Source organism: Chanodichthys erythropterus, chromosome 20 (assembly GCF_024489055.1).
Source record: "Chanodichthys erythropterus isolate Z2021 chromosome 20, ASM2448905v1, whole genome shotgun sequence".
Classification (NCBI taxonomy): Eukaryota; Metazoa; Chordata; class Actinopteri; order Cypriniformes; family Xenocyprididae; genus Chanodichthys; species Chanodichthys erythropterus.
The window spans coordinates 20,086,824-20,100,340 of record NC_090240.1 but is presented as its reverse complement, the minus strand read 5'-3'; the positions used below and the strand labels follow the sequence as shown (position 1 = coordinate 20,100,340).

Sequence of the window (13,517 nt, the reverse complement as noted above, 5' to 3'; positions counted from 1 at the left end):
TGCAAATCATAAACATGAAGAACCATGCTGCATTCATCTCGTTCATTTTTGTATGAGTTGTATTAACTTGGATTGTAATTACATTCTGCTCCTTGTCTGTCCTCAGCTGAGCCAGTAAGACCCATTGACCCTGCTGCCTGGATCACACACACTACAGCACTTTCTGGGCCATATCCCCATTATGGTATGATCACATTCGCAACCCATAGGAAATCATCTGTTAATTATAAAATGGCTGATTTATCATGCTTAACACTGTTATTTCTTCCTCATTTCACAGAGTTTGATGACCTTCCCCTTTCTGTGTCAAAAACAGACATGGCAACTATAGTAAAAGTAATGCAGCTACCAGATTCAGGCCTGGAGATCCGAGACCGAATGTGGTTAAAGATCACTATAGCCAACGCTGTCATTGGTTTGTGTTATTCTTTGCTGTGGTTGTATATTGCAAACATTTAGTTGATGTTTGGTATAATCAATGCATGTAATTGTGTTATTTTTCCTCATTCACTGTGTTTCAGGGGCTGATGTTGTTGACTGGTTGTTCTCTCGGGTGGAGGGCTTCAAGGACCGACGTGATGCCAGAAAATATGCCAGCAGTTTGTTGAAACATGGCTACCTGAGACACACAGTCAATAAAATCACCTTCTCGGAGCAGTGCTACTACACTTTTGGAGATCTCTGCCAAAGTACAGTCAACATACATTTGAGTTGATCATACACTGTTTAAAAGTTTGGGATATTTCAATCTTTTTGAAAGAAGTCTTACACTCACCAAGGCTACATTTATTTGATGACAGTAATAATATAATATTGTGAAATATTATTACCATTCAGAATAATGTTTTCTATTTTAAAATATTTTGAAATGTAATTTATTCCTGTGATGGCAAAGCTGAATTTTCTTCAGTGTTACATGATCCTCCATTGATTCTTGATTTTAGTACCATGCTTCACCATGCCTCAGAGAAAAACACAATTTTGTGAAGTAGCTAACATAGCATAATCAGATGCAGCTTTATTTTTAGTAACAGTAATACAGCATTTGCTCCATCATACAATACGTTTTAAAATTAATTGCATGCCATTTATCAACACAAGCCATCCAGCATTTAATATGATATTCTAAAATCGATCCATCTTACTACAGTGTGCAACAAATGTCTCACAGCAGCCGCCAAGCGAACGCACAGAGTAACGTTATAACATCATTTTCAACACTCAAATGTATCTAATATGATAAACAGAGCTGCATCACCTCATACTCATGACCGGAAAAGCGGAAGCAGCGCCGGCGACTGTGTCATAATAAGAGTTCCGCTGCTTGTGAGGCGTGTGTTGCGCAATCGCTCCAGTGGCCTCATCCAGCTCCCACAACACTCGGTCCTGCTCTGCTTCATACTACAGTAACGTTAATAATCGCATCCATGAACATGATTTCTTCCTGAGTCCTATCCCTCTTCTTTTGCACCGTCCGTTGAGGTGGAGACCACATGTCCCAAGATTCCGCTCTCAAACTTGGCGTCATCAAGCTACGCCTTTGTTTTAAATAGGCCTCTAGCGACCTCTAGTGGACAAAAATATTACATACTGCACCTTTAAGAAACATTTCTTGTTATCAGTTTTCAAAACTGTTGTGCTGCTTAATATTTTTGAGGAAACTTACTTTTTTCAGGATTCTTTAATGAATAGAAATTTCAAAAAATTTATTTGAAATAGAAATCTTTTGTGACAATATTCTTTGGGCAGCACAGTTGCTCAGTGGGTAGCACTGTTGCCTCACAGCAAGGAGGTCCCTGGTTCAAATCCTGGCTGAGCATGTTCTCCCTGTGTCTACGTGGGTTTCCTCCAGGTGCTCCGGTTTCCCCCACAATCTAAAAACATGCTGTATAGGTGAATCGGACATGCCAAAAATTGTCCGTAGGTGTGCATGTGGAGTCCCAAGCCATAGGGATTTTGTTGACCTACCCCAGAAAAATCATCACCAAGAAAATTCTTGTGTATGGCGAGAGATGGCCAACAAAATCCCCAAGAGTTGGATAAGACTAAAATGGTTAATTAATAAATATGTCTTTACTGACCCCAAACTTTTGAATGCTAGTGTACTTTTAAGAAGTTAATATAAGATCTGGCTAAAGATTTGCTTAGAGCCATAAAGTGTCCTTAATAATACTATAATTAAAAATGACATGAAATATCATAAATCATTTTAATTTTATTAAAATGTGTTTGTTTTCAGATTTGGCTTCTCTCAATCTTAACGAGGGATCCAGTGGTGGCGGTTCTGACCAAGATGGTCTCGCTCCTCTTCCTCCACCAGGAACCAACCCCTGGCCCCTCGGTGGGCAGCCCTACCCCTACCCAGGTTACCCCACTCCTCCGCCAGGGTTTCCTCCTGGATACTCGGACCCCTGCCACAGTTTCCACAGTGGCAGTGCAGGCAGCCAGCAGAGTGAAGGTTTGTGTGTGAGAGAGATAGAGAGAGCGAAATAAAAGATGCATTAATGGATAAAAGGGAAAACCCCTCACTACGCACAATCCCGTGAGCTTCCTGTGTGACTTTTTCTTTCTGTTTAGGAGCTCTCGATGATGTTAAGCAACAAAAGCAGTGCCGTATTACGTTAGTTACTACTCAAAAGGTTTTTTAGGAGATTAGATGGAATTTATTACAGTTAAAAGGAAACCATCAGTGGGTTTATTGTAAATGTGTGTGTAGGATGACAAGGTACAATACTACGTTTCATGCAGATTGAGTTTTGCTTTCAGTACCTGAATGAAGGGATCCGGCCAGAATGACATCAGTGACACAAGACTAGTAAACCACATGCATTTTTGACACATTAGCAGTCGATACTTGTGTAAATTAAATACATAACTAATGAATTAGTCAGAAACAGTTAAGCTAGGAGTAATTAAAGCCTGATGATACATTTATAACACCCGTCCTGTAAATGAAAATTATCTATGATGTAAATGATTATATTTTATGTATAATGCTAGACAATATACAAAATAAAGTCAAACACAAGACACATAATTAGATAAAGAATTTAGGACATACTTTAAAACCGATGCCAGACTATATGTAACCACACAACATGCATGACAGTATGGAAAATTAAATACATTTAATAAACATTAAACCCTATATATATAATGAAATCTGGTTTAACAGTAAGACTAAATAATGATCTCAGATGCCAACTATTTTCATTTTAATCATTCCATTTCCAGTGCATTATCATTGTCACTGTATTCAGTTGGATATTCCATATACTGTATGTGGTATGGCCAGACTTTTAAATCATTTTTATTCTGCTTATGCCACCCTTTGCATAAATATGCATGATGGATTTAGTACAGAGCTGGGAATGTGTATCAGGAATTATGCAAAGGTCGTCAAGCTGAATTACTTTTAACACCAAACCAGCATTCTCAGGTTTGGTCGCTTCAGGAGGCATAACTTATGGTGGCATCACAGAATCTGAGCTGCAGGGTTGGGTGACGTGTCATAATTATGATATTTCCTTTGTTTTTGCTGGCCGTCTGTAGACTGATGGAAATTTTCTCCTAGGCACAGGGAATCTGGTAAGCTTAGCACTTTCATTTAAACGCCTTTCTGCTCCACCTTTTTCCTTATCATCTTGTTAATCCAGTGGTTTGTTGTCATATGGCATACGACTCATTAAGATGGCCATTGTGACTCCCAGCTGTGTTGCTTGTTTGTGTCTCTTGTGTGGGCATGTACAGTTTTTTACCTTCATTGTGCATAAGAATCAGACCGATTCTCATGTTTTAAAAAGTTATTTTGCAATCTACTTTTCTCTATTTGCCAAAGTCTGAATAGTTACTTCTAGTTAGAGTAAAAATATTTTCATGATACTGTATGACGTGAGCTGAAGCTTATCAAATTTGGGAGTACTGCATTGACCAGAACTGTATTAACTCATTTTGACCTACCCTTTAAAACACATAACTGCCACAAAATCTATCTTATTTGTACCACATTGTTTATATGTTACTCTTGTATTGATGTTGTAAAGTAGCCTCATGGTATTGCTGTCCTTTACGATGTTGAGAATAAACTCATTAAATAACGAGAATAAAGTCAGTAAATTACGAGAAAAAAGTCGTTAAATTACGAGAACAAATTCGTTAGTTTAATGACTTTATTCTCAACATTTTATCTCGACTTTTTTCTCGAAATTTAACGAATTTGTTCACGTAATTTAATAACTTTTTTCTCGTAATTTAATGACTTTATTCTCAACATTTTATCTCAACTTTTTTCTCAAAATTTAATGAGTTTTTTTCTTGTAATTTAACGAGTTTATTCTCAACATTTTATTTTGACTTTTTTCTTGAAATTTAACAAGTTTTTCTCGTAATTTAATGAGTTTATTCTCAACATTTTATCTCGACTTTTTTCTCGAAATTTAACAAATTTGTTCTCGTAATTTAACAACTTTTTTCTCGTAATTTAATGACTTTATTCTCAATATTTTATCTCAACTTTTTTCTCAAAATTTAATGAGTTTTTTTCTCGTAATTTAACGAGTTTATTCTCCACATTTTATTTCGACTTTTTTCTTGAAATTTAACAAGTTTTTCTTGTAATTTAATGAGTTTATTCTCAACATTTTATCTCGACTTTTTTTCTCAAAATGTAACAAGTTTTTTCTCGAAATTTAACAACTTTAATCTCGAGATGGTTTTATTTTTTTATTATTGCTTGGCCCTAAACCTCTTCCGTACAAAGGAATCAAGCAACTAACCAAATGGAAATTTGTTTGTTGCGGCTGATAGAACAGGAATTCGGTTAACATGGAAGAAATGGCTCTCATTGCTTGTCGAGTCTGGTTAGCATATGGTTTTTTGAGAAAAATAACAGTACTTTTGTCCAAACGCATTTCTTTTCCTTTTCAGGTAGCAGAAGCAGTGGCTCCAACCCCAGCGCTGGGAAAGGACGGAGATCCTCCCCTCGAGAGAAGGACCATAAGGCGCCGTGCTGTGGGGGCAGCGAATCAGAACTGGGCACGTGGGTCGGAAGGAGGGGTGAGAGGGCACCCAGTCAGCTGAGTCATCAAAGCCACAGCCGCTCTGCTGTCAGTCAAGCCCACTCCAGCCACAGCTACACTCACTCTGGGTACAGTCATGGCCAGTGTCACAGTGTTTCGCATCATAGCCACAACTTCACCTATAGCCACGCCCCTTTCATTCAGCCCAATCATCTGACCTGTGCCCACAGTGAGAGAAGTCACGGCTCTTCCTACGGCCCGCCGGGTCTGCCCCCTCCGTATTGCCTTGCTCACCTCGCCCCCAAAGCGGTAGCAAGCAACAGCCCACCTGGGGCTCCACCCGTTCGGGAGTTAGGAAACGTCCCCCCAGAACTCACGGCTAGTCGGCAGTCTTTTCAACATGCTATGGGCAATCCTTGTGAATTTTTCGTTGATATTATGTGACAGGACAGTGCCTTCAACCCTTTCAGAGCACAAGGCCTAGTTCCCCCAGTTTGCTTCATGAATTTTTGCTACTGACGATCCCTGCACTGAGAATGCACAAACTGACTGCCCGATTTAAATTACCCAATAATGAAAATGGTCATTTACTCTCATTTATCCTCATGTTGAGTTTCTTCCTTCTGTGGAGCAAAATAATCGGTGTACATGTTAATTACAACTATAAAACTAGCGTTTTCAGTAATTGAAATAAATCTGAAAAATATAAACAGTAGATTTATAAAAGAGAACATTTAAACGAAAATTAGACTAACAGCAGCTAACAGAAATGCATGTACTGAAATGATTAAAACTGAAATAAAACATGTATTAAGGCTACATAAAAATATAAAAAATATAATAAAAAAAGCACTAAAATTCAGATGAAAGCTGAAAATATAAAAATGAAACTATAATCAAAATATTAATGTTTTTTTTCATATAATTAGAGTGAATATGGACTGGGGCTGTCAAGCTTTAAAATGACAAAAAAAGAAAAAGAAAAAAAAAAAAGTATCAAGTCATGATTTATCATTTTTTTTGTAATGAACAGACCAAAATTCATTGTATGGCTTCGGAAGACTTAACATATAACATTATATGTTGCATGGACTACTTTTATTTTACTTTTATGGTGCTTTTCTGTCATTTTGGAGCTTGACCGATATAACCCCCTTTCACTTCTATTATATGGAATATAACAGCCAGAATATTTTGTGTTCGAAAGAAGAAAGTGTTTGAAACAACATGAGAGTGAGCAAATGACAGAATTTTCATTTTTAGGTCAACTCTTCCTTTAACGGTCATTCATTATTTAGATCAATGAAGGACACTAAAAAAGCACAACTGCAGAGTTAATTTACACTCTGACACAAAAAACTACAATACTTCAGCAGCAGCAGCAGCACAAGATAACACAACTAATAAGCTTTTTAACAGGAAAGTCAGTGTATCAGACTCTCTGCTTTTTATCCTGAGCTGCTCTTCACTTTGCACAAGTTACAAGCCAGACAACTGGCCTGACCGCTCTTAACACAGTCTGTACTTTTAAATGTATCCATGCGCTGGATTATTTTTTTTTCTTACACCGTTGTATTTGACTTTGCAGAGTCATAACCCTGACAATCAGACATAATAATGGCAACTGACGTCCCTAAACATTGCTGAATGTATTGTCTTGTGAGGCTACAACTCCACCAAATTCCCGCATTATAGCATGTTAAGCTATCATTAAATAAATGCTTGGACTTGTTAATGTTAGACTCATGGTTGCCAAATGTTTCCTCTAAATGTACATGATAGATTTTAAACAATAACAAACAGGTGCTTTTCATAATAGAGTCTGTGAACTGACTGTTCAAACGTCACCAATTGTCTTAGTATTTACCACTGTATTACGAACATCACTGTACAGTTAATGCAGTAGTCTGTTATGAGAGTGGTAGTAGGCCCTGTAAGTTAAAACATAGATGATATTTAAAGAGGCAGATAGGTTAACCAAAGTCCCTTGGCAATTAGTGAATCGTGATCTTTGTTCTAAAATAGTTGTTCATTATGGAGGAAAAGCTGTTTTTTATGGTCAAGTTTACTGGTAAAGCAGTGAGGTGTTGTCTAAGAGCTTACAGTATGTCCTTGTTTGTAATGTTCTGTTCCATGAAGTGACCTATCTGCCTGAGCCAAAACATGAAAGAGACACAACAGTTTCTGTCAAGCACCTTTGCAATATAACTTCTGGGCCCTTTAGAATGAAATGCTGATTGCAGTGAAAGCTGTTTGCTTTTTTGTTTCTTCACAAAAGAGGAGTAATAAATTGTAAATAGGATAACATATATATATATATATATATATATATATATATATATATATATATATATATATATATATATATATATATATATATATTATATAAATATATATATAAAACCGAGAAAATAAATTTTATGTATTAAGAAGTGGCCAGCCATTGTCTTGAAGTTTTTTATTTTGACGCACAGCTTGTTTACTCTGGGAAATAAAAGCTGCTTTTCCACCGAACGGTTCCAGTTATATTTCCACTTGAGCTTGATTCAACACGGCACGATTCCAAACAGTTCTCTGCTAGACTGCGTGTAGTGACGTTGTCACTCAGGATTGGTCACTTTTCTGTTGCCTGGCTACCAGTTTATCTGTAGCTGCCCAAGTGCGCTATTTAAGCAAAGTAAACACAAGTTAATAATAAAATTAAAAGAAATATCTGATCATCCTCCATAATGCGGTCACTACATACATCTCATTCCAAAGAGCTCCGTTATCAGTCCCACAGTGGAAAATAAAACCATATCTGTACCAGCTGGGCCAGATCGGTATACGGAATGGAACGGTGAAGCAATGAGAGTGCTTTGGCCCAACTGTGGAAAAGCGTCTAAAGTTTCAGAATGGGGGTTTTTGCAATAAAGCCATAGACTAATAATTTTTGGTTCTCCAAAGAACCGTGCAGTGAACAAATTCTTAAAGGTGCCCTAGATTCAAAAATTGAATTTACCTCGGCATAGTTGAATAACGAGTTCAGTACATGGAAATGACATACAGTGAGTCTCAAACTCCATTGTTTCCTCCTTCTTAAATAAATCTCATTTGTTTAAACGACCTCCGAGGAATAGGCGAATCTCATCATAACACCGACTCTTATGTCACAGTCAGGATCATTAATATGTATGACCCCAATATTTGCATATGCCAGCCCATGTTCAATGCATTACACAAGGGCAGCCAGTATAAACATCTGGATCTGTGCACAGCTGAATCATCAGACTAGGTAAGCAAGCAAGAACAATAGCGAAAAATGGCAGATGGAGCAATAATATCTGACATGATCCATGATAACATGATATTTTTAGTGATATTTGTAAATTGTCTTTCTAAATGTTTTGTTAGCATGTTGCTAATTGTACTGTTAAATGTGGTTAAAGTTACCATTGTTTCTTACTGTATTCACGGAGACAAGACTGTCGTTATTTTCATTATTAAACACTTGCAATCTGTATAATTCATAAACACAACTTCATTCTTTATAAATCGCTCCAACAGTGTGTAATGTTAGCTTTAGCCACGCAGCATAGCCTCAAACTCATTCAGAATAAAATGTAAACATCCAAATAAACACTACTTGCGCGATTAGACATGCTGTATGATGAACACTTTGTAAAGATCCATTTTGAGGGTCATATTAGCTGTGTGAACTTTGTTTATGGTGTTTAAGGCAAGCGCGAGCTCTTGGGGCATGGAGCACGAGATTTAAAGGGGCCGGGTACCCTGAATCGGCGCATTTATAATGATAGGCAGTTAAAAAAAACTATGGGGTATTTTGAGCTGAAACTCCACAGACACATTCAGGGGACACTTAAGACTTATATTATCTTTTGAAAACATGCTCTTCGGCACCTTTACATTAACCAATTTTATTCTTAGTGTGAAGAACATTTTGAAAGTCTAAAGAACCTCCACTTTAAAGAAATGGAAAGGTTCCTTGTAGGTTCTTCATGGAATCATAGATGCCTATAATTTTTAAGAGTGTTGTAAAAGTAATCTTATCATGGTCTGGCACCATCAAGTCTCCAGTATTTCCTATTTACTGAAACCTTGGAGTGTGTAGGCAGTGATATCATCTTCACTATCTGATGTTTTGCCAGCATTATTTGATCCGTCACAATATCAGATCATTTTCAAAGAACAGATGTCTCCTGTCTACTCATTATGTCAAGATACATTTTATTAAACAAGCCGTGTTGTGTCTACGTATCTAGTATTATGAAACTTGTGAGAAGGTATCATTTTTACGTCTCTGAAGGTGTTCATACCTCTGCTGAGCTTTGGGGGAGTAGCGGAACAACATATTTTCCATTCTGAACTAAAAGTTTCAAGTCAAAACTAGTTTCATCTCAAAACTAAACATTATATCAAAAGTTTAGTTTTGAGATAAACTTTTCCAATCATTGGTTACACAGAAATGAAACAAATACCTGACATGAATATCTAATCTTCACACTTAATAGTGATAATGCATGTGAATTACATTTCTTAGTAACTGTTCTAAATGTTCTGCCAATGCCTGTTACTCCTCATAAACTCTGTAAATTTTCTTTGAAGAGAATATCTGATGGTAAGTCTGAGACAGCATTCTCAAAAAATTTACTGGCATACATAGAGATGTGTTTTCCCTGCTGTGTATGTGTAAAGACATTTGCATGTGCTGTTGACCCATCTCTATCTCTGACACACTGCAGGTTCTCAGTACGAGGAAGTGACGCATCTGCTGTAGCTTTTAACTTTGAGTCCTCTTGACTGTGTTCTTCAAAGACAACAATCTAAAATACTTATCACTTAAAAAGGGAGGGAAAGTGTCAAGTGGAAAGAACAGATGCTGATGGTGATACTCAGCCTTGGTGTGACACGGTCAGATGTATATCTCTTGAGTCTTAAACAACGTTTGTGAAATGTGTGTCAAGTTTGATGCTTAGAGGGTTTTTTCTTCTTCTTTTTTTCTGGCCACTTCAAATGACACCCAGACAGAGTTTTTTAAATGATTCGTGTTGCAAGTGACGCGATTGAAGTGGGTAGACGATGTAATTTAACCTTCCAATGAAAAGGTTAAAACGTGGGAGTGTGTGATGTTGTAATGTAGGAGGACGTGTCAGAAGATCACCAGCTTTCTGTTTTAGTTAATTACATAATAGTATTTTAGAATAGCACTGAATTTAACCTAATTTCTGTAAATGATGAGAAGTAGAAAAAGAAGATGTCTAGAAGTATCATCACTTTTGTTATTTGATATGAAAATCAGTGAATGTTTAAATTAAATGCTGATTATGTTAATTATGAAGGCTGCACCCCTGGGTATCTTTAGTTTGACATTAGTGGAACTACCAGGCTGCTAAAACTAAGTGATGGAGATGTTTAGCCACATTCCATTAAAAGACAATGGCATTCCTCTCAGGTGAGCTGCAGATGAGCACACCTGGTTACACAGGGCAGTCTGCAGCTGTGACTATTTGGCCCAGGATTTGTAACTTATGTCTCAAAAAGAAAATGTTAGTTCATTTGACTCTCATTTGACATTTGACACTTTGTTTCAGTGTGTCACTGTCTGTAAGATGAGATGATCTAATGTATGTCTGGAGGTTACCGTTTCCTGTATATTAGCATTTCAGGTAAGTGTTTTTTCCCCTTTTATTTTACATCTTGTAATCCATCCTATTTCCTAATTTCTCAACTTGTTAAACTATGCCTTTTGTCATAATTTTAAAGGGTTAGGTTAATTCTGTCATTTATTACTCACCTTCATGTCGTCCCAAAACCTTTGTTAATCTTCGGAACACAAATTAAGATATTTTGATGAAATCCAAGTGCTGTTCTAATGTAGAACCTGGAAGAGCTGAACATAAACGGCAGAAGAGAAGATCTTGAATAAAGTCATTATTTTTGTTTTATTTTTGCGCGAAAAAAGTATTCTCGTTGCTTCATAAAATTACGTTCGAACCACTATAGTCATGTAAATGTCTTTAGCACCTTTCTGGACCTTGAAAGTGGTGGTTAAATTGCTGTCTATGGAGGAGTCGGACAGCTCTCGGATTTCATCAAAAATATCTTAATTTGTGTTCCGAAGATCAACGAAGGTCTTACAGGTGTGGAAAGACATAAGAGTGAGTAAAGGGACAGCATGGATACTTTTCAAGGTATTTGTGACGAGCAGGGCGGGCGAGAGCCGTGAGGGAACGGCGCGAGGCCGGTGACGCGAGTGATAATGAGTGTCACCTGCGAGGCGTGCCGGCCTCGAGTCTCTCACGGAGGAGCTCCGGAGGTATAAAAGGAGGAGCGACTACAATGAAGGACGAGAGAGGACCAGACCTGGACTTTATTTTATGGTTTATTATGTTTGTGTGGCCGGCAGACGTCCGCGAGGGTCTGCCGGCATTACTTTCGTTTTGTTCTTTGTTTATTTTGAATTAAAGTTTTGTTGAATGTTCGCCGGTTCCCACCTCCTTCTTCCCACATCTATGAACCTCGTTACATTATTGTATCGAAGTTAGAAATTACAGTATCGTGACAACAGTAATATAAAATATCAATCCATTTTGGATTTGTTATAACATAAACAACTAATAAACCTAATGAGATGTATATTTGTCAGGCATACATAAATGACACGGGGAAGATTTCTGCACTCAAAAAAATCATTGGATAGTTTATTATTAACTATTTGCATCTATTTCATCTGGTTCTACATCTGAGTGCCAGCTCAGTATTGTACACGAGCATCACCGCGTGTGTGCTGCTGCTGACGCAAGAGCTGGCCAATACGGAGCCGGCGTTCTGACATAGAACCCGGAAGTGCTGCACTGTGTTTACTAAGTGAACAGCTTAGGAGACTGACATGGAAGAGAAGAAATTGTTAAATAAAGTTATTTTTGTTTGCGCACAAAAAGTATCCTCGTCACTTCATAACATTAAGGTTGAACCACTGTAGTCACATAGACTATTTTAATTATGTCTTTACTACCTTTCTGGGCCTTGAAAGTGTTAATAACATTGCAGTCTATCAGAGGCCAAAAAGCTCACGGATTTCATAAAAAATATCTTAATTTGTGTTCCGAAGATTAAAGCGTTAGTCCACCCAAAAATGAAAATTCTGTCATTTATTACTCACCCTCATGCCGTTCCACATCCGTAAGACCTTCGTTAATCTTCGGAACACAAATTAAGATATTTTAGTTCAAATCCAATGGCTCCGTGAGGCCTTCATAGGGAGTAATGTCACTTCCTCTGTCAAGATCCATAAAGGCACTAAAAACGTATTTAAATCAGTTCATGTGAGTACAGTGGTTCAATATTAATATTATAAACCGACGAGAATATTTTTGGTGCGCCAAAAAAACAAAATAACGACTTATTTAGTGATGGCCGATTTCAAAACACTGCTTCAGAAAACATCGGAGCACAGATGAATCTGTGTGTCGAATCTGCAGTTCGGAGCGCCGAAGTCACGTGATTTCAGCCGTTTGGCAGGTTTGAACCGCGATCCGATTCAATTACACTGATTCATAATGTTCCGATGCTTCCTGAAGCACTAAATAAGTCGTTATTTTGTTTTTTTTGCCGCACCAAAAATATTCTCGTCGGTTTATAATATTAATATTGAACCACTGTACTCACAAGAACTGATTTAAATATGTTTTTAGTTCATTAATGGATCTTGAGAGAATGTCATTGCTCCCTATGAAGGTCTCACGGAGCCATCGGATTTGAACTAAAATATCTTAATTTGTGTTCTGAAGATTAAAGAAGGTCTTACGGGTGTGGAACGACAGGCATTTTCATTTTTGGGTGAACTAACCCTTTAACGAAGGTCAAACGGGTTTGGAGCAACATGAGGGTGAGTAATTAATGACAGAATTTTCATTTTTGGGTGAACTAACCCTTTATTTACCCGTTTAATTTATGTATGACTGACAAATATGTACCACACTACGTTTATTAGTTTGTCAATGTTCAAACTGTGTAATCCAAATGGATGGAAATTGTTTATGCAATTCACTTATCTTTTAAATTTAGTGTGGAAATGCTAAAAAGCTAATGTCAGCTAATAAAAAAGAGCTGAATGTCACACTTACTGGTTACAATGACTCAGCAATCACCTGATTCTTAAAAGTAGCCTACAGCTTCTTTCAAACTCCTAAAACCAGGAGAAATAAGGAAATAAATTAAATATAGGCTGACGAGGAAGTTGATATTGTACCGCAGAAATGAGTTTCTAAATGGTAATATGTGATGCTCATGAGACCTTTTGCGCCACTGAGTCATGATGATGCATCATGAAGCATACGTTAGCAGGTCGGCAAACAATAAACATCCGTCTGTCGTTCGATCTATGAAGTCTTCGCTTTTTCCTTTGTCTAATTATATTTCGCGGTAACACTCGAAGCTCAATATGAAAATATGCGAGAGAAAAACACTCAGCCACTGAAGACGACGAACCGACGAAGT

The 13,517-nt window shown here is 37.3% G+C and overlaps 1 protein-coding gene and 1 long non-coding RNA gene across 6 annotated transcripts in view; one reads left to right on the top strand and one right to left on the bottom strand.

The window, feature by feature from the left end:
* dvl1a (dishevelled segment polarity protein 1a) overlaps positions 1-7,295 on the top strand; it is a 47,699-nt gene extending 40,404 nt beyond the window's left edge. For 2 of the 5 annotated variants that reach the window (XM_067370762.1, XM_067370761.1), the window contains exons 11-15: positions 107-184; positions 281-415; positions 522-689; positions 2,240-2,458; positions 4,927-7,295. In XM_067370762.1, the coding sequence (XP_067226863.1) occupies positions 107-184; positions 281-415; positions 522-689; positions 2,240-2,458; positions 4,927-5,462 (1,136 nt within the window). In that variant the 3' untranslated portion in view covers positions 5,463-7,295. Of the gene's footprint in view, positions 1-106; positions 416-521; positions 690-2,239; positions 2,459-3,552; positions 3,589-4,926 lie in introns of all 5 variants that reach the window. The other 3 variants (XM_067370760.1, XM_067370759.1, XM_067370763.1) reach the window with 2 other exon arrangements.
* On the bottom strand, positions 2,282-13,447 carry LOC137008960 (uncharacterized). Its single transcript, XR_010892833.1, has 4 exons — positions 13,315-13,447; positions 13,145-13,206; positions 10,813-11,151; positions 2,282-2,411 (listed from the first exon to the last, which is right to left on the bottom strand). It is a non-coding gene; the product is annotated as an uncharacterized lncRNA (long non-coding RNA).
* Between the last annotated feature and the right edge of the window lie 70 nt (positions 13,448-13,517).